Below are 14,792 nucleotides of genomic sequence, written 5' to 3'. Positions count from 1 at the left end.
AATGGGAGCCAAAGCTGCATTTCTTGAGGCTCTGTCCCCAGCAGTCCCCACAGAGGGGCGAAGCAGCTTCACGTTCTAAAATTTGTGCAAGCACAAGGAAACCAGGCCACCCTTTCCCTTGACTGAATCAGAAGAGGAACATTTCCAAGAACAACGGAAAGACCTGGCCAAGCCCCCGCCTCTCTGTGCGTTCATCCCCCCAACACAGCCGTGCAGGCAGCATGCGAAGACCTCGCCCAGGACCTGGCAGAGAGCGTCTCTGCTTCATCCCTGCTGCCCTTGCCAAACAGCCTGTCCTTCTCCATTTGAAATCCCGAGCCCCCAAATGTCTCAGCGAAGACTTGGGACAGCGCCGAGGGAAGCTCATGCCGGTTTTATTTTGGCACCATGTGGTCTGCAGCGCTTCACGGACGCGAGCCACGCAGCACTAACACTAACCCGCTGGCACCCGCTGCAACGCTGCCCGTGTTCTGCCTATCTGTTGTGAGCCCGCTGCGCTCACCACGCCATCCCCATGAAGCTAGAAGGCGCCCTTTTTTCTGTTTACAAGATCCCAAACGCTTTTCCCGAAGAACTGACGGGTTTATAGATGCTGCACTAACACCCGTTACTGCTCTTTCACACGAACTCTTCCACCCTCTGTCTTCCACTAAAATATTAAACCCTTTGCAGCTAAGTGTAGTGAGGAGTAAAGCAGAAACCCCAGCACCTGTTTTCTGAAGGTTTTTGTCATAGTTGAACACCATGTAAAACAGTCCCATCACTTCTACTGGAATTACGCGGATTATTTTGAATATTCTTGTAAAAAATTAATAAATATAGATGTTAAAATCAGAGCAAGGCATTTTCATTCTCTCTCACTGGCACATGGAATTTCTCACGACTTAGACTCGGCTCTCATTTCTGCACTGAACGTGGCTGAATTATTGGCTTCTTGGGCCTCAGGCACCATGGAAACCGATTCATACATGCTGCTGAATCAGCCTTAATTACAACACAAAGTTGCTATGTGGCTTTAGGAAAATTAGAGTCTCCATGACTCAGTTTACTCATTGTAATAATTGGGCAAAGAGCTCTTTGTCCTTCTCTGAGGATCATCTTTGAGTTGACTTAATCAGCAGCACACTGAGAGCCCACAAACCAAGTACAACGTCTTTAACACATAATACTATGACAAAGGAAGAATTCTGAAAGGCAAGAAGCTGCAGAGAATATCGGTACTAATAAATCTGCGGCAAAGCAAGGCTGTTCTATTTCTGTATAAGGCTGTCACTACCCCGAAGAGCCTAAAGACATTCTAGAAACATCTTTCAAATGAATAATGCAATTCTCTAGTCTCAATTTACAGGAAGACTGTTCTTAGTGGAAAAATGGAACTGCTGCCAAGCATCACTAAAATTAATTTATCTACAAGTTGGGAAAAATTCTGTGAATTGCATTCCCTGGAAATAACTATTGTTATGAAGGAGAATATCGCACACTTCCTTCAAGACTGAAGAGCCTTTCAGTGAAGTCTGAATCAGAAAAAGAGGTGCAAGCTTTGTTTCAAGGACAGCCAAGAAGACATGGCTGCATCAGCAATTCACAGAAAGAGGATGATGGTCCCTCTATGTCCAGTATTTTATTTCTAGAGCTTTTTTAAGCTGCTGTCAATTTTTGTCTAGGGACAGCATCGGATCCAAAGCACTTTCATATAATTTCTCTCATTTTCTGTAGGAGAGGAAAGGATTAGGTGATGAAAAAAAATTTCTGCAACTGATCAGGAGACATACATGTTCAGAGTCCACCTGCCTTTTTAAATCTGAAGTACCTCAGGTGGTCCCGATTTTATCTGGGCTGCTGCAGCTCTGTATTTCAGTGCATGAGAACAGAAATTATCCACCATACTTAGAAAGCATCAGTTCTTCATTTCATACTCAACAGTAATTAATCGTACTGGGCACTAGTGTACATACAAGCTGTTCCTCAGTACTGCTGTGCCAAATTCCAGCCTTTACAAGCATCCAATACTGGAAAACATTACATCATGATCAGTAAAACAATCAAGAACAAGTAGCAAACTCACAAGGATCTCAGCAGGAAGAACAAAGGGTAATACAATAAAAAAGCACTGGGTTGCTTTGACGCTCCTTTGGTAGATGCAGTGATTTTTTTTCTTTTTAAATTAATTTTCACAAATTAGTATTGTCTATGGAGACTGAAAGCTTCATTCGAGCTTGTATGGCAGAGATGTGACCTCCGTCCGTTTTAATGGGATCCTTCACCCGTTTCTAACAGCCGCGGGCTCGGATAAGAGGCGGCAGCATGGGGCTCACCACAGGCACAAGGTAGGAACCTCCTGGTGTACCGAACTGTCACTGCTGAGCACAGCAGAAACACGATCCAGCCAGCGACAGACACCCACAGAGAGGCAGAAGTCTACGCAGCTTCAACGGTTTGTGAATAGAAGACCTCTTTCCAGCTAATTACAGCCCTGTTCAACAACTACAATATTTTAAAGCATGCTGGAAAAATGAGCTCCACAAAAGAAATACCACAGTTTGTTCGAGTTGTTAACAATGTGTTAATAATCAATTTTGTTTAGGTGGTGTATGTAGAGAACAGATGGCAGCGTTCATGTGTTCAGTAAAAATACTAGTCGAAGACAAATACAGCTGGTAGAGAATTTAAATTAAGTCCTAGGAAATTTTCATAAACAACTTAATTATCAAGCTCTAAATGCAGCTAAAACTTTCAGGGAAATCGGACAAAATTACCAGCTACAAAGACACTGTAACGCACACCTAGTGCTTCACATTCCTACTCGTGGAAGTAATGCACCCACATCCAGCGCTCAGTCCCAGGATCAGTAATGCACTTCTCTGACGGGAGTCCTGGTCGGGAGTTCATGACAGGCTTGAAGGAACATCCACAGAAAGACAAAGTACACCGTGCTCTGGGAGCGTGTATTCAGCAACGCTGTTTAAACTTAGGAGTATCTGCCAGCTTTTAACCCCCTGACGATGTGAAATTAAGAAAAAAGGGACACTTACAGGTACTGCATATAGCTTTGCTCTGCTCCCACAGAGCTTGGGAAGTGTTTTATTGAACACAGTTTTCTGGACAATTCTGATATATGCTGACTGCCTGCACGTGCCAGTGGGACTCGTTCAGACCTGCAAAGGTCTAACAGCAGAGTGAAGGGCTAAACGTGGTCTGTAAACAAGTCATGATTCCGGATGCTTTGTATAAAAGAATAAGATGGGATGGGAGGAGAGGAGAGGAGAGGGGCAAAAAGCATTCAGAAATGACACAGACACTCAGCACAGGAAGAGAATTCAGTCTGAACAGATGGATTTTAAAATTGACTTTGCTTCTTTCATGCTTAGTAAAGTGAGAACTACGATAAAAGTTTTTCCTGAAGTTATGGCATCCAGCTACCCAACAAGGTACAAACTGATGCCACAGTCTTTTAACGTAATGACATCTTTACCAGCTTTACCTGGTCGTCTTTCACTGTTTCAAACCTTCATCCCTCTGAGATAAATAGTCAAACTGGAGAGTAAATTGAAATATTCCCAGGGCAGGAAGGAAAAGAACTGTCTGGCAAACAAAGTCTCATCACATAAACCTCAATTCCACCAGAAAATTAAGCTAAGAAATAAAAATGAGGTATTCAGCAGTTTCCCTATAATAAATACATTTAGCAGCCATAAATACAAAAAAAACCCCAAACCCAACCAAACAAGAGGAAAATCAGGAATCAAGGAAACACAATGTCTTAAGTTCAGCTTCACAGACAATACACTGAATTACAAGGTTGGTAGGAAAAATTCTCTCAGCGTTTGTTCATGATTGTGTACATTACAGGCTTTCACTGCAAAGAAACCCAGTATTTGCTATAATGAGATTGTGAGAAGTTCTACGCGTGCTGCAAATCCTACAGCAAGTTGTGGAAGTGAGTATTTCAGCTTATGCTAATTGCAGCACAAAGGACTCGAGGGGCAGCTCAGCACTCACCACAAACAGCTACTCAGCTCTGTGAAGGGAATACTTAGTTATCAGATAAACAGAGATGCTGCAACTTGAGTGAAAAACAAAACTAACTTAAAAACATAAAATTAATCTAAATTCTTTTTGCAGGAAGAGCTAAGAAATACAGCATTGGGAACTATTCTACAGTTATTTTACTGTGATAGCACCGATATTAAGACACATGGAGGCGGCTTACACACGGATACCTACACACAGCAGCCCGATGCTCTTCAGTAGGTCCAAGTGATCCTGTTCCCTTGTTTACGCTCTTTCTGGCCATGGGTGTAATGGCTAATCTGGAAAAGCTGTAGATGATGCTCCCTGGCAAGGTCAAACAACTACAAGAGCTGGCAGGGTCTATGTTAGATCCATCTGCTTAGGCACATATACAAATCATTTGGCAAGGCATGGATAATATCGCAGGAATTTTGGATGGGATTGCTTGTAGATTGCCAGGTGGAAGTTGAAAGATTTTGATCATCTGTCGTTCACAAAGAAGTTGTGACTGCTCCTCCTGAATGCAGACCTCGCTAGACTCATCCATGCCTCGGATGCCTCTAGGTTAGGGTGCTCACAGTGCTGGCAGATTAACCATTTCTCTTTAGTCATCTGTCCCAATGCAGTAATAAAAATGTACCTTCTGAGGATTGATGTTTACAAGCAATTAATTTACCATGAAAAGTAATTAATTTGATCCATTTCTAGTTCTGAAAAAAGTTTTAAAATAAATTTGAATTTACTTCAACAATTCTGATCTCTTTTTTTAGTTCAGCAATTCGGTGCTTACACGGCGGCACTTACACTGGCACAACACAACAAAGGCGCCCGCTGCTCACAGGCATCGTGAGAAATACTGTTTGCTAAAGAGTACAGAAGCTAGACTACGAAAAGGAGGTACATTGATACTGGTTTTCTTGCTGCCCCTGCCCTTTGGCTAATTTAAGTCCCTCTGAAAACTTCCTCAGTGTTAGTGTCTGAAGTAAAAATACGGATGATAGTTATTTACACCCCACCATCTTCAGCACTCTGTAGTTATCTCCAGCGCCAGTCTAGCTTCATCTGGCACCTGATTAAACAATAATCGGGCATGGCAGCAGCAATTCTTAGTGACTCCCTTGTCCTTGTTAATAAATCACAATTGTCAATTTATAGCAAATTAGACGAACTCTGCTCTCTTAAGACTCATTTTATTTAAATCAGTAAGATTTATGATCCTCCAGGGTATAATACACCTTCCATTACCTCTGTAGCTAGTAATCATGAATATGCCTGTCAAAGTCAAAGTGCATGGATTCATCATATTATTTTTAAAAAAACTCTGGTTCTTCTCCTGTGAGTATGAAATTTAATTCTCAGTGGACATCTGAGGTTTATTTTGCAGTTATATTCATTACCACGTAAATCCTGATTGTCCTTCTAAAGCTCTCCTTACATAAGCTCTTTGGGTTTCAATGGTCTTTTGGGCTTTTAATCAATGACAGAAGATACGTTATTGATCTGTCACAGAGTTGGTTCATGCAGCACGTATCTGAACGGAGTCCAGAAGTGCCGAACTGGATGGGGCAGGTGCGCTAGAGCTGCCAAGGTTACTCGATCAACTGGCTAACGCAGATTCACTGGGTGAATACTTTGGGAGATGTAGAAGGAAATAAGTGACATTGAAAATAGGTGATTTTCCCCTAGGTTGCCTCTGTACATAAAATCCAACCCAAAATATTTAATGTAAAAAAGGACATTTAGATATTGTAGATGTAGTCTCTAATTCAACCGATATTCATGAATGAGAACAATGTTCTCAGTACCGTCAAAGCGCTTAAGGGCCTATCTATTTTAAAACATAGGTTGCAGTGCCCACAAAACTTTCCCTCTCGGGCTAACAAAAGCCAGTCCCTCTCTTTTAATGTGAACACTGTAGAGAAAGTTATAAAGATTGGACATTCATATAGAAAGCACAATTCCTATTAATAAGAAGTAAAAGAAAATATAATTGTTGTATTTTAGACTTACTGCTCAAGGCATGCCTAACAGTCCAGGTATTGAACACAGCCTGCGTGATGGAGCAGGGCCACATCACATGCAGGAACCCCGTGAAACCTAACATGAAGCAGGGCTTATGTGACTAAAAAAAAACCCCCAAAAACTCTCGCCAAAGAACTCACTAGATTCCTGAAATAAAGGTGCTGGAGAGTTACAGTCCATTTGAAGAAACCTTTGCTGGTGTATCCCTGTCTGTTAAGGATGCAGGTCTTTGGTTTGGAGCAGCTCTGTTCTGATAAAAGGTCTCACACTGAAATACATGTTCTATCAGCAAAAACGTCAGCATAATCTGCTTTGCTTGCGGAAGCTCTGTTAAGCTTCCCCTACACCGCTTGCCAGTTCAGAGATAGCAGCAATCCCTTCAGACGTGAACCAGTCACCACTGGTAACCACACTGGTAACCGCGATGGGTAACCCAGGCTGGCAGCAATGTTTTCAGAATCAAACATGCAAATGAATTTTTCAGCCTACTAAAGAAATCAAACCTGCCTGCTAAGATGCTAAGAGCACACCACACTGATTTCAGAGGCACTCGCAAGCACGAGGACGGGACCCCCGGGGCCACGGAAGCAGGCGTCTGCCCGGCACCAGCTCAGCGCTGGAGCTGGGCGCTGTCAGTGGACCCTGCAGTGGACGTGCATGTACCACTACACAGTCATCCACAAATTCTCAAGCTAGTCTGGCATTATATCACTACCCTTCACACGGTAAAGAAAATTTTTCAGCTGAGCCTGCTGACAGTAGAACTTCACCAATTCAATCATCCCCAAAGGAAAGGGGAAAATAAAGCAATTAACCTCCTAGGACAACCTCTCTTCATGTTCTTGGACGGCAAAAGAAACCCCAAAGCCATATAGCCAAGCACAGTCGATGCCAAGAAAGCCTCATGGATAATAGATGTCAGACAATCACAACAAAGTCTAACAATAAGGATTTTCAGCTGAGACCAACTACTTCAACTGATTCAATTATGCAGAAATGGTGGGATGCTGAAAATTAAGAGCTGGTTAAACAGAACTTGATTAAGCAGAGTTACAGCAACCAGCAATCACCTGAAAGACAGACAAACCACAGAGGAAGAAAAATTATTATTTAGTGTAATAGGACCAGACAAACATAAGCCTGAAACTCAGACTAAACGCCAATAAAAACTTCTCTTTTACCCTGGGAAAAGAAAGATTGGAAGTCTGGTCTCTCAACACAGTTAGAACTAGACCAGAAAAGCAGTAGCGAAAACAAAGTGCGGGGGGAATGATCCACAGTGACGACAGAGTGAATACGACCGTGCCCACCCCGGCACAGCTTGCTCTGCACCGTAACCGCTCGCTACTTCTGCGGCAGCCCTGAGCACACACGGCAAACGCCTGGAGCTGCTCAGCATCTGCCTTCTTGTCGGCCTAACAAAAATGGAAACACTCTTCTGAGCTGGCTTTACTGTAAGAGCCCTCCTTAGGGCAGGCCACGGTCCATCACCACGTTTGTTACAAGGCTCGCCGTGGCTGTGTGCATGCCTCACCACTTTCAGCCAGCGACTCAGGCGGTAATCCTGCCTTAAGCCTTTCATTTTTCTGTGCTTCTAGATGAAAATCTCTGTTTTCTTTAGACCTAATGTAACAAAAAGGGCAAAAAGAAACAAACACGAATCTGACTGATGCCTGGGAAGTTTTACAGAATAAGCATACACAGGAAAATATTGTGATTTCTGTGAGGTTTTTTCTGCCCTAGGAGCATTATATGAAATTATAACCACCTACTGCTAACACTGGTGTTTGCCCTAAAAATCCATACACATAAGTACAGGTCTGCTCAGTTTACGAGGCCAGCCATTACTTCTCTCTGAAAGCCTGAAGGTTTTCTGCTTTATTTTACTAAGAGAACAACACGCTTCTTCAACATCCATTTAAGTATTTTAAGTACGGTCAAACCAAACAAACACAAAATAAAACATCCCAGATCACATAAACACATGCTCCAGGAGAACTTATTAGAATGAAAGTTCAAGGCCAAATCTCTGTGCTCAAACAGTATTTTGCTGCACTGATTTCTTCCTGTGAACACTTGGATTGAGTTTACATTCCACTGCCTGTCCCCAGACCCTGACACCGGGAGAGGAAAGGGGCCACGACAGAGCAACACGTGAAGGCAGAGCCATCTGCTTTCCTGTCTCACCGGGGTGAGGCCAGGCTGGTTTAAGAGTTCCTTCCCATTTCTCCTCCTCTTGCAGTTCCAGCGCAGGGATTTATCTGTGCCCTGAATGACGCATATGGGGACTTATGTGCATATGCTAATGGATCCAATGGAACTAAAGCACAGAGTTACATTTCCAAATAATATTAGCCTACCAAACTACGTATGGACTCTCACAAAGCTGGCACGTATCAGCAGCCAACCTCTACACTCGGTTACATTTGCACAACCCTACCCAAATCAGCATAACTGAGAACCTGGCCCATTGGAATAAGCTTGCGCTGTCTCAGCTCTGAGCTCGAAGAACCAGCCAGGCTACCTGTACGTGAGCAAACACCACTGTGTCTACGTTTCAAGATCAGATCTGCGTTGCATACTCCTCAAACAGCCACTACTCTGGGACTTGGACAGATTATCTGTGTAACGCTACAGAACCCATCGACATGGCAAGTGCAACTACAGCAAACGTCATTGCGAGGCCACGCACACCCGCATGAACGAACGATGCAGTCAGTGCAGCACCGAGTCCATGCTAACAGTACAGGGTCTGCACTGATCAAATCTGCTTATTAGCCCAGCCACAGCTTCTGCTCAGCTACGTCCGCTCGCTCAAGTGCTGGCACATCAGTTGTCTCTGTGTACAACGTGTGGTAGACACGAATCCTGCATATCCCTGAGACACTCTGCTCTGAGATCCTCAATTTCTAACCCTGTTTCTAGGGACGAAAACCCGGAGCAGGGGGTGGGGAGGACAAAGAGCCAAATTCCTAGGAGAACTTTGGAGCCAGTTTCCTCACTAAATATCATTCTGGCTTCACTCTAATGCCTCCCACCACAAGAGTCTGGCTGCAAAAAATACTGCTTCTCCGAAGTCCCAGAGCTTTACCCAGGATTTTTCCAATTGTATCTGTCGTTCCAGATGAGTGGTGAAATTGCTTGAACCCTCACAGTACTGCAGTGCTGCTAGAAAAGTCAGGACACTGGCTGAACTCAAGAGGGAGGTGAATAGAGTTGGATAAAATGTACAGAGCAGAGCAACTCTACCACAGACACACATCACATCTGTTGCCTGAAGTGTGGGCTATGTGCTACACTCATTTTGCTGATCCTCACTTTCCACTTCAGACAGCTTTTGCTACAGCAGGACCCAGAGCTGACAAACACTCTGCACCCCAACAGCTCGGCTCCAGCCTGCTCTGAGCAGGCAGAGAGGCTGTGGCAGTGCCAAGGCAGGTACCGCATTTCACAGGCCACCCTGGAAGTGCTCTTTCATTTCAGAGAAAACACAGATGTATTTTAAACTCTCTTTCCCCAGTTCTACAAATAACTATTTGGAAGAAAGAAAATTACTCTACTCACTTGGTGTTACTTCAGTTTTAAGAAAAAACCCCAAATATCAAAAACACAAAAATCAGCCAAAGAATCCAAAAGAGCATTTCCAGGATATGGCAACGGCAAAATACACTCTGTGGGTTTCGCTCACCTTAGTTGTTACTCCAGCTATTCAGGAAAATTCCTTCTCAATGGCTTATTGTTTGCAAGTTTGATTATTCTCTTGAATTCTAACACCCATAGACTCGACTTCACCAAATCAGTGGGAACACATAAAAGCCATGCACTCCGCAGGACGAACGAGTCAGTGTGGTACCGTTATCTGTTTCGCTGTACTCACACACGCTGGCACGGCAGGTGGGCAGCAGCGGTTAGAGCAGAAGAAAGCTTCGTTTCTCTGCTTGTAATCATACCTCACCATCTAACCCCCACACACTATTTAAATAATCTTTCAAAGAACACTATGGAGAAGAGAAAGAAAAACCTGCTGCATAATTACACCTATGTCTGTGTTTAATATGATAACACCAGCTTCACGAGTTAAGAGGCATTTCCTGCCAGCACTGGTGACACCCTGGGGCTGAAGCCTGTGCAGCAGCCAGTCACCGTAGGTGTCACTCTCACACCATCTCCCACTGCCTTTGGGGCTTTGTCCCCAAAGAGCAACCCCTAAAGCACCCTTTCACCATGGCTGATCTACAGCAAACACATTCACCGCCCATTTTAAGCAAAGAGCAGCAGCAGAGACAGCTGTCACACGTGTCCTCATCAAACACAACTGCTCGGGCCGCTGGCCTCTCGGCTGCCGGGTTTACTTGAACCCATCACGCGCAGCAGTACGCGTCGCTAAAAGCCCATAAGATACACATTCAATACAAAAACATCTCTTTCGCGATTATGAAAAATAAGAGTTGGAGTCATCATCAATGTGATAGTTGAAAAATAAGACTGTAGGCTTTTTCCAGTGACAGTTTACCGGTAGAAGTTCCTGATTCCATCAGGCACCAGTTTGGCAACTGGTAACTTAAGTGGCTTTCTACTAGCTGGCCAACTGTTTTTTTTCCTGAAGGCTGGCATGGGTGTAGGAACCCCAGAAAGTGGTCTGTAACTGCCTGGCCCTTTCCAGGGAAGGTTATAAAGCCGACAGCTCATCCAAATGAGTTTACATTTGAAAAAAGGGTGGGCTTACACTTTATTGATGCACTCTTCCACACAGGATTTTTTTCAAAATCTACATCAAACAAGGAAAAACAAATGCTGAGAGGGCAGATTTAGGGCAATTTATCAAGGTCTGGGAGATAGCTTCCAGATGGACAGAGCTGTTTGGTGCTGGCTGGTGAGAAGGAAGCAAGGTATTGTTATTGAATTAGCATGAATCTCTGGTGGAGAGCTGCGTGGTAGATAGAGTGCTCCTTTCATATGGTTTGCATTTGGACCTGTCATATTTCATTTTTATTCAAAAACCTGTGGTAAAGACACACAGCTCTTTTTTGCTTATTCAATTTCCACCCAGCCAGTGTTTTTGGACCCTGCTCCGAGTGCCAGGCCTGCGCCTGTCTGCTCTCTGCCATGCCTGGGGGACGGGCTGGTGCTTACGAGCTCACCAGCGGGTTTAGGTTTTGCGTTCACTCACCGAATGTTACCTGAGAAGGTGTGGGAGAGAGGAGAGAAGCTGGGTGCTCTCTGAGCATGTTTAAACTGAGTCCTGCGAGTTTATCAAAACCCTTCTAAGGAAAACGATGCATACGGAGGTCTAATGGGCACTAGGAGGCAATGGGTAATATAACTAGAGGATTATTCCTGTTAATAGCTCCTGCCTTTGTGAACGTGTCTTCTAGCAGAATAAATCTACACCAGTGCATTTGCTAATACAGAAATACCGTAAAAAAACCCAAACGAACCAAAAAAACTAAGGGAAAAAAGACAGAGATATGCTCCTAACCAACACATCTCTGTTTTGGATAACCTGGACACCTGCTCCACGATACACGCCTTCCAGAGCAAGACGTACCAAAGATTTATGCATTTGTCTACGAGATTTGAAGCCATTTACTTTTCATGTTATCCCAGCAGCCACATTCCCATCTGAAGAATTCACCCTGGTTTATCTTACACATCAAATTAAAATGACAGTTCCGTTATTAACCTGAGGAGAGAAACGGCCACAGCCTCCCTCATTGCAAAGACAAACCAACCATTACCAAGTTAAGCAGATTCAGTTAAACGACTTCTTGACAAGGTGGTCTTTTAAGATCCTAGAAAAGCTGCTGGTTGATATGCCAAATGGTGGAAGGATTTTTAATGCAAGGAAATTTCCAATGGATTTATCAGTTATTTAGGAGAATTGTTATTATTCCTGGGTACTAGGTAGGCGTGAGGGCACTGGGGTGCAATAGAGGAAATGAGCTTTACATCGTCCCTTTTGTAATGTTTCAAGGATCTACCACAAATACTTTGTTACCATCTGGGATACATCCTGGGCAAACAGAGAAGGGAAATGATGGTATCATCAGAACCGACTAATTCCTAAATCCCACCTGAAATGTAAGACACGGACACTTGTGCGTACTTCCCACACGGATCTCTGCTTTTGCCCTTGTTTCACACCCCCCCACCCCTCCATGGTTCTCACTACTCTGTGTTTTACGAGCATCTGCTTCAACTGACCAAGCCTCTGTAAGAAATACCCAACGAGGCAAATAAAATCACAGTCGACAGGATGCCACCTACTTCTTTGGCCATAACATCCGATCCCCCAGGCTGTGAACAGATCGTATGCTTCATTTAGGATTTATGCTTAATCCTTCTGCTACTGGCTACTGCGCTACATTTCCAGTCAGATCAACTTCGAGACACAGTCTTGGTAGCCTAAAGCAGTGTTAACGATGTGAAACAGTTATCTTGTTGCTGGCAAAAGAAAAGGAAGATGAAGTCAACGTGCCATTTCGCGGATGTCTGCATCACAGAACCAGAGAATGGCCAAGGCTGGAAGCGACCTCTAGAGATCATCTAGTCCAACCCCCCTGCTCCAAACAGAGTCAACCAGAGCAAGTTGCTCAGGAGGCTCTATACAGTCACAGCACAGGGAAAAAGAAACGCCTTTCCGACTGCACAGGACAAAACTTGTACTGGTGCAGCTGAAAGGTCACGCACAATCTGCCCGAGTAAGGGAGCCTCTGAGCTCACCTGCCTGTAAAATTGTCTTCTCATGGTACAACAGCTAAGAAAACAGAAGGGGTGTGCAACACTTCAGTGCTTTTGAAGTAGTTCAGCTGTAGCCATACCTTGAAGCCGAAAGGGCAAGTGCATTGATAAAACTCCACTGGGTCATTGGCGCAGGTCCCGTTGTTCTTACAGGGACTGGAGAGGCAGGGGTTACACTTGGACACCACACTGATATCTGCCGGCTCTGGAAAGGCAAAACGCAGTGCATTAACGGAGAACCGGATTACAAAATTAACACTTCCCATACTCACCACACAGCCTTCCCTAACGCATCCTCACCCTGCGTTGGCACAAACACACGCTGCGGGTGCAAATTTACAGAACAGCATGGGATTCCCAGGGATCAGAGAGGGTTTAAGCACTTAAATCAAGTGCTAGGAAAGTCTCAGTGATGTTTATACTCTTCTGGCCATGCAAACATAAGCTCTGAAAAAACACATTGGGAACCTCCAGAGAGTGGGCTTATATACATATACATATATATATATATGGCTTGCACAATTTTTCCTTCTCCTAGTGCTGGCAATTCCGCAGCCCCAGGGGAACCTGACATTTCCATGGGTGGTAACAAGAATGAAAGTGTAGATGCAACAGCAGAAATAAAAAACACGCGCAAGAAAGATTTAATTTGACACTTATGGGAATATTTAGGTGCAAAGTGTTCTACCACCCTTAATTTTAACAAAGTTCAAAACTTCTCTTCTTCCTGTGCTGCCCAGAAGAATGATTATTAACACTCAGCTGCCCTGGCAAAATGCAGCACAGGCAAACATGCAAGGGTGTAAGCGTATGCAGGTAAATACACGTGGCCGTATTTAAATCAGTTAATAAACCACATTTTGTAACAGAGCCTTTCCAGAGAAGCAGTAACGTTTGTGGGTGAGCAGGAAAACGAACACCGACCAGACCAACACTAAGTACATCTGGGGTAGCAGGTGAATCAGTATTTTATTCTTGAGATTTTAGAGAAAGCTGATTTTGACAGTGATTTACAGTCAAAGAAATGGTGATTTTGAAGTGGCTACGTTTCAAGTATTAATGAGTTAACAGCTTTTACATGTAAAAAATAAACCTTTACACTTTAAAAGGGCTTAAGGCACTAAAGACCCTAAAATAATTTAATTTAATTTTTAAGGAAATGCATTTTAGAATAATTTAAAACTGGTCCCGTGCTAATCAGAAGTGGGCACAGAGCTTCTGTTATTACATGATAAATGACTAGGAGTAAACTGTGAAACATCACAGAAGTGAAGAAAAGCACCTTATATTTGATGTGTGAGAGAAGGTGGAGCTCTAGAAGGTTACCAAAACTAGCGATGGAAAAATAGCTCCCAGTGAAGGATTTGCTTCGGACTGACCTGCATGAGACATAAACCTTCACTGTTAACTTTGAGTACTTGCACAGCACCAACAGGGGTAAGAACAAGTCAGAAATGGGTACCAAGGAGTGTCAGCTGAAAAGCACCTGAGCCTGTACTGACAGAGGTGTTGTCAGGGCCACTGACTGCAGAGTGCCACATGCGATGATGAGGAAAAATACACAAGACGTAATAAATCCAAAAAACGGAAATAAAAGACTGCTGTCATCCTTCTATCTGAATTTCTGGCACTGATGGGGTGGAACGTGACATACCTCAGCTACTTTCATCTTGCAGGTAGAATCACAGAATCATCTGGTTGGAAGAGACCTTTACGATCATCAAGTCCAACCGTTCACCCTGCTCTGCCGGGGTCCCTGAACTGTGTCCTTCAGCTGCTCCTTGTAAGACTTGCTCTCCAGACACTCTACCAGCTGTCTCGCCCTCCTCTGGTCACAGTCCAGCATCTCAACATCCTTCCTGAAGTGTGGGGGCCCCAAACTGGACACAGCACTCAAGGTGTGGCCTCACCAGCGCCCAGTACAGGGGGACAATCCCTGCCCTGCTCCTGCTGGCCACACCAGTGCTGACACAAACCAGGATGCCACTGGCCTTCTGGGCCACCTGGGCACACTGCTG

The 14,792-nt window shown here is 44.1% G+C and overlaps 1 protein-coding gene across 1 annotated transcript in view; it reads right to left on the bottom strand.

Annotated features, from left to right (window-relative positions):
• The window catches only part of LOC104496317 (slit homolog 3 protein-like), a gene marked incomplete at its 3' end in the record, with an annotated part of 50,811 nt that extends 36,191 nt beyond the window's left edge, over positions 1-14,620 (bottom strand). The window contains exons 1-2 of the mRNA XM_010139409.1: positions 14,506-14,620; positions 12,855-12,979 (exon numbers count right to left, since the gene is read on the bottom strand). Of these exons, the coding sequence (XP_010137711.1) occupies positions 12,855-12,979; positions 14,506-14,620 (240 nt within the window). The remainder of the gene's footprint in view (positions 1-12,854; positions 12,980-14,505) is intronic.
• Between the last annotated feature and the right edge of the window lie 172 nt (positions 14,621-14,792).

This window comes from Buceros rhinoceros, unplaced genomic scaffold (assembly GCF_000710305.1).
Source record: "Buceros rhinoceros silvestris isolate BGI_N320 unplaced genomic scaffold, ASM71030v1 scaffold21437, whole genome shotgun sequence".
Classification (NCBI taxonomy): domain Eukaryota; kingdom Metazoa; phylum Chordata; class Aves; order Bucerotiformes; family Bucerotidae; genus Buceros; species Buceros rhinoceros.
This window is presented reverse-complemented; position numbering and strand designations above follow the sequence as displayed.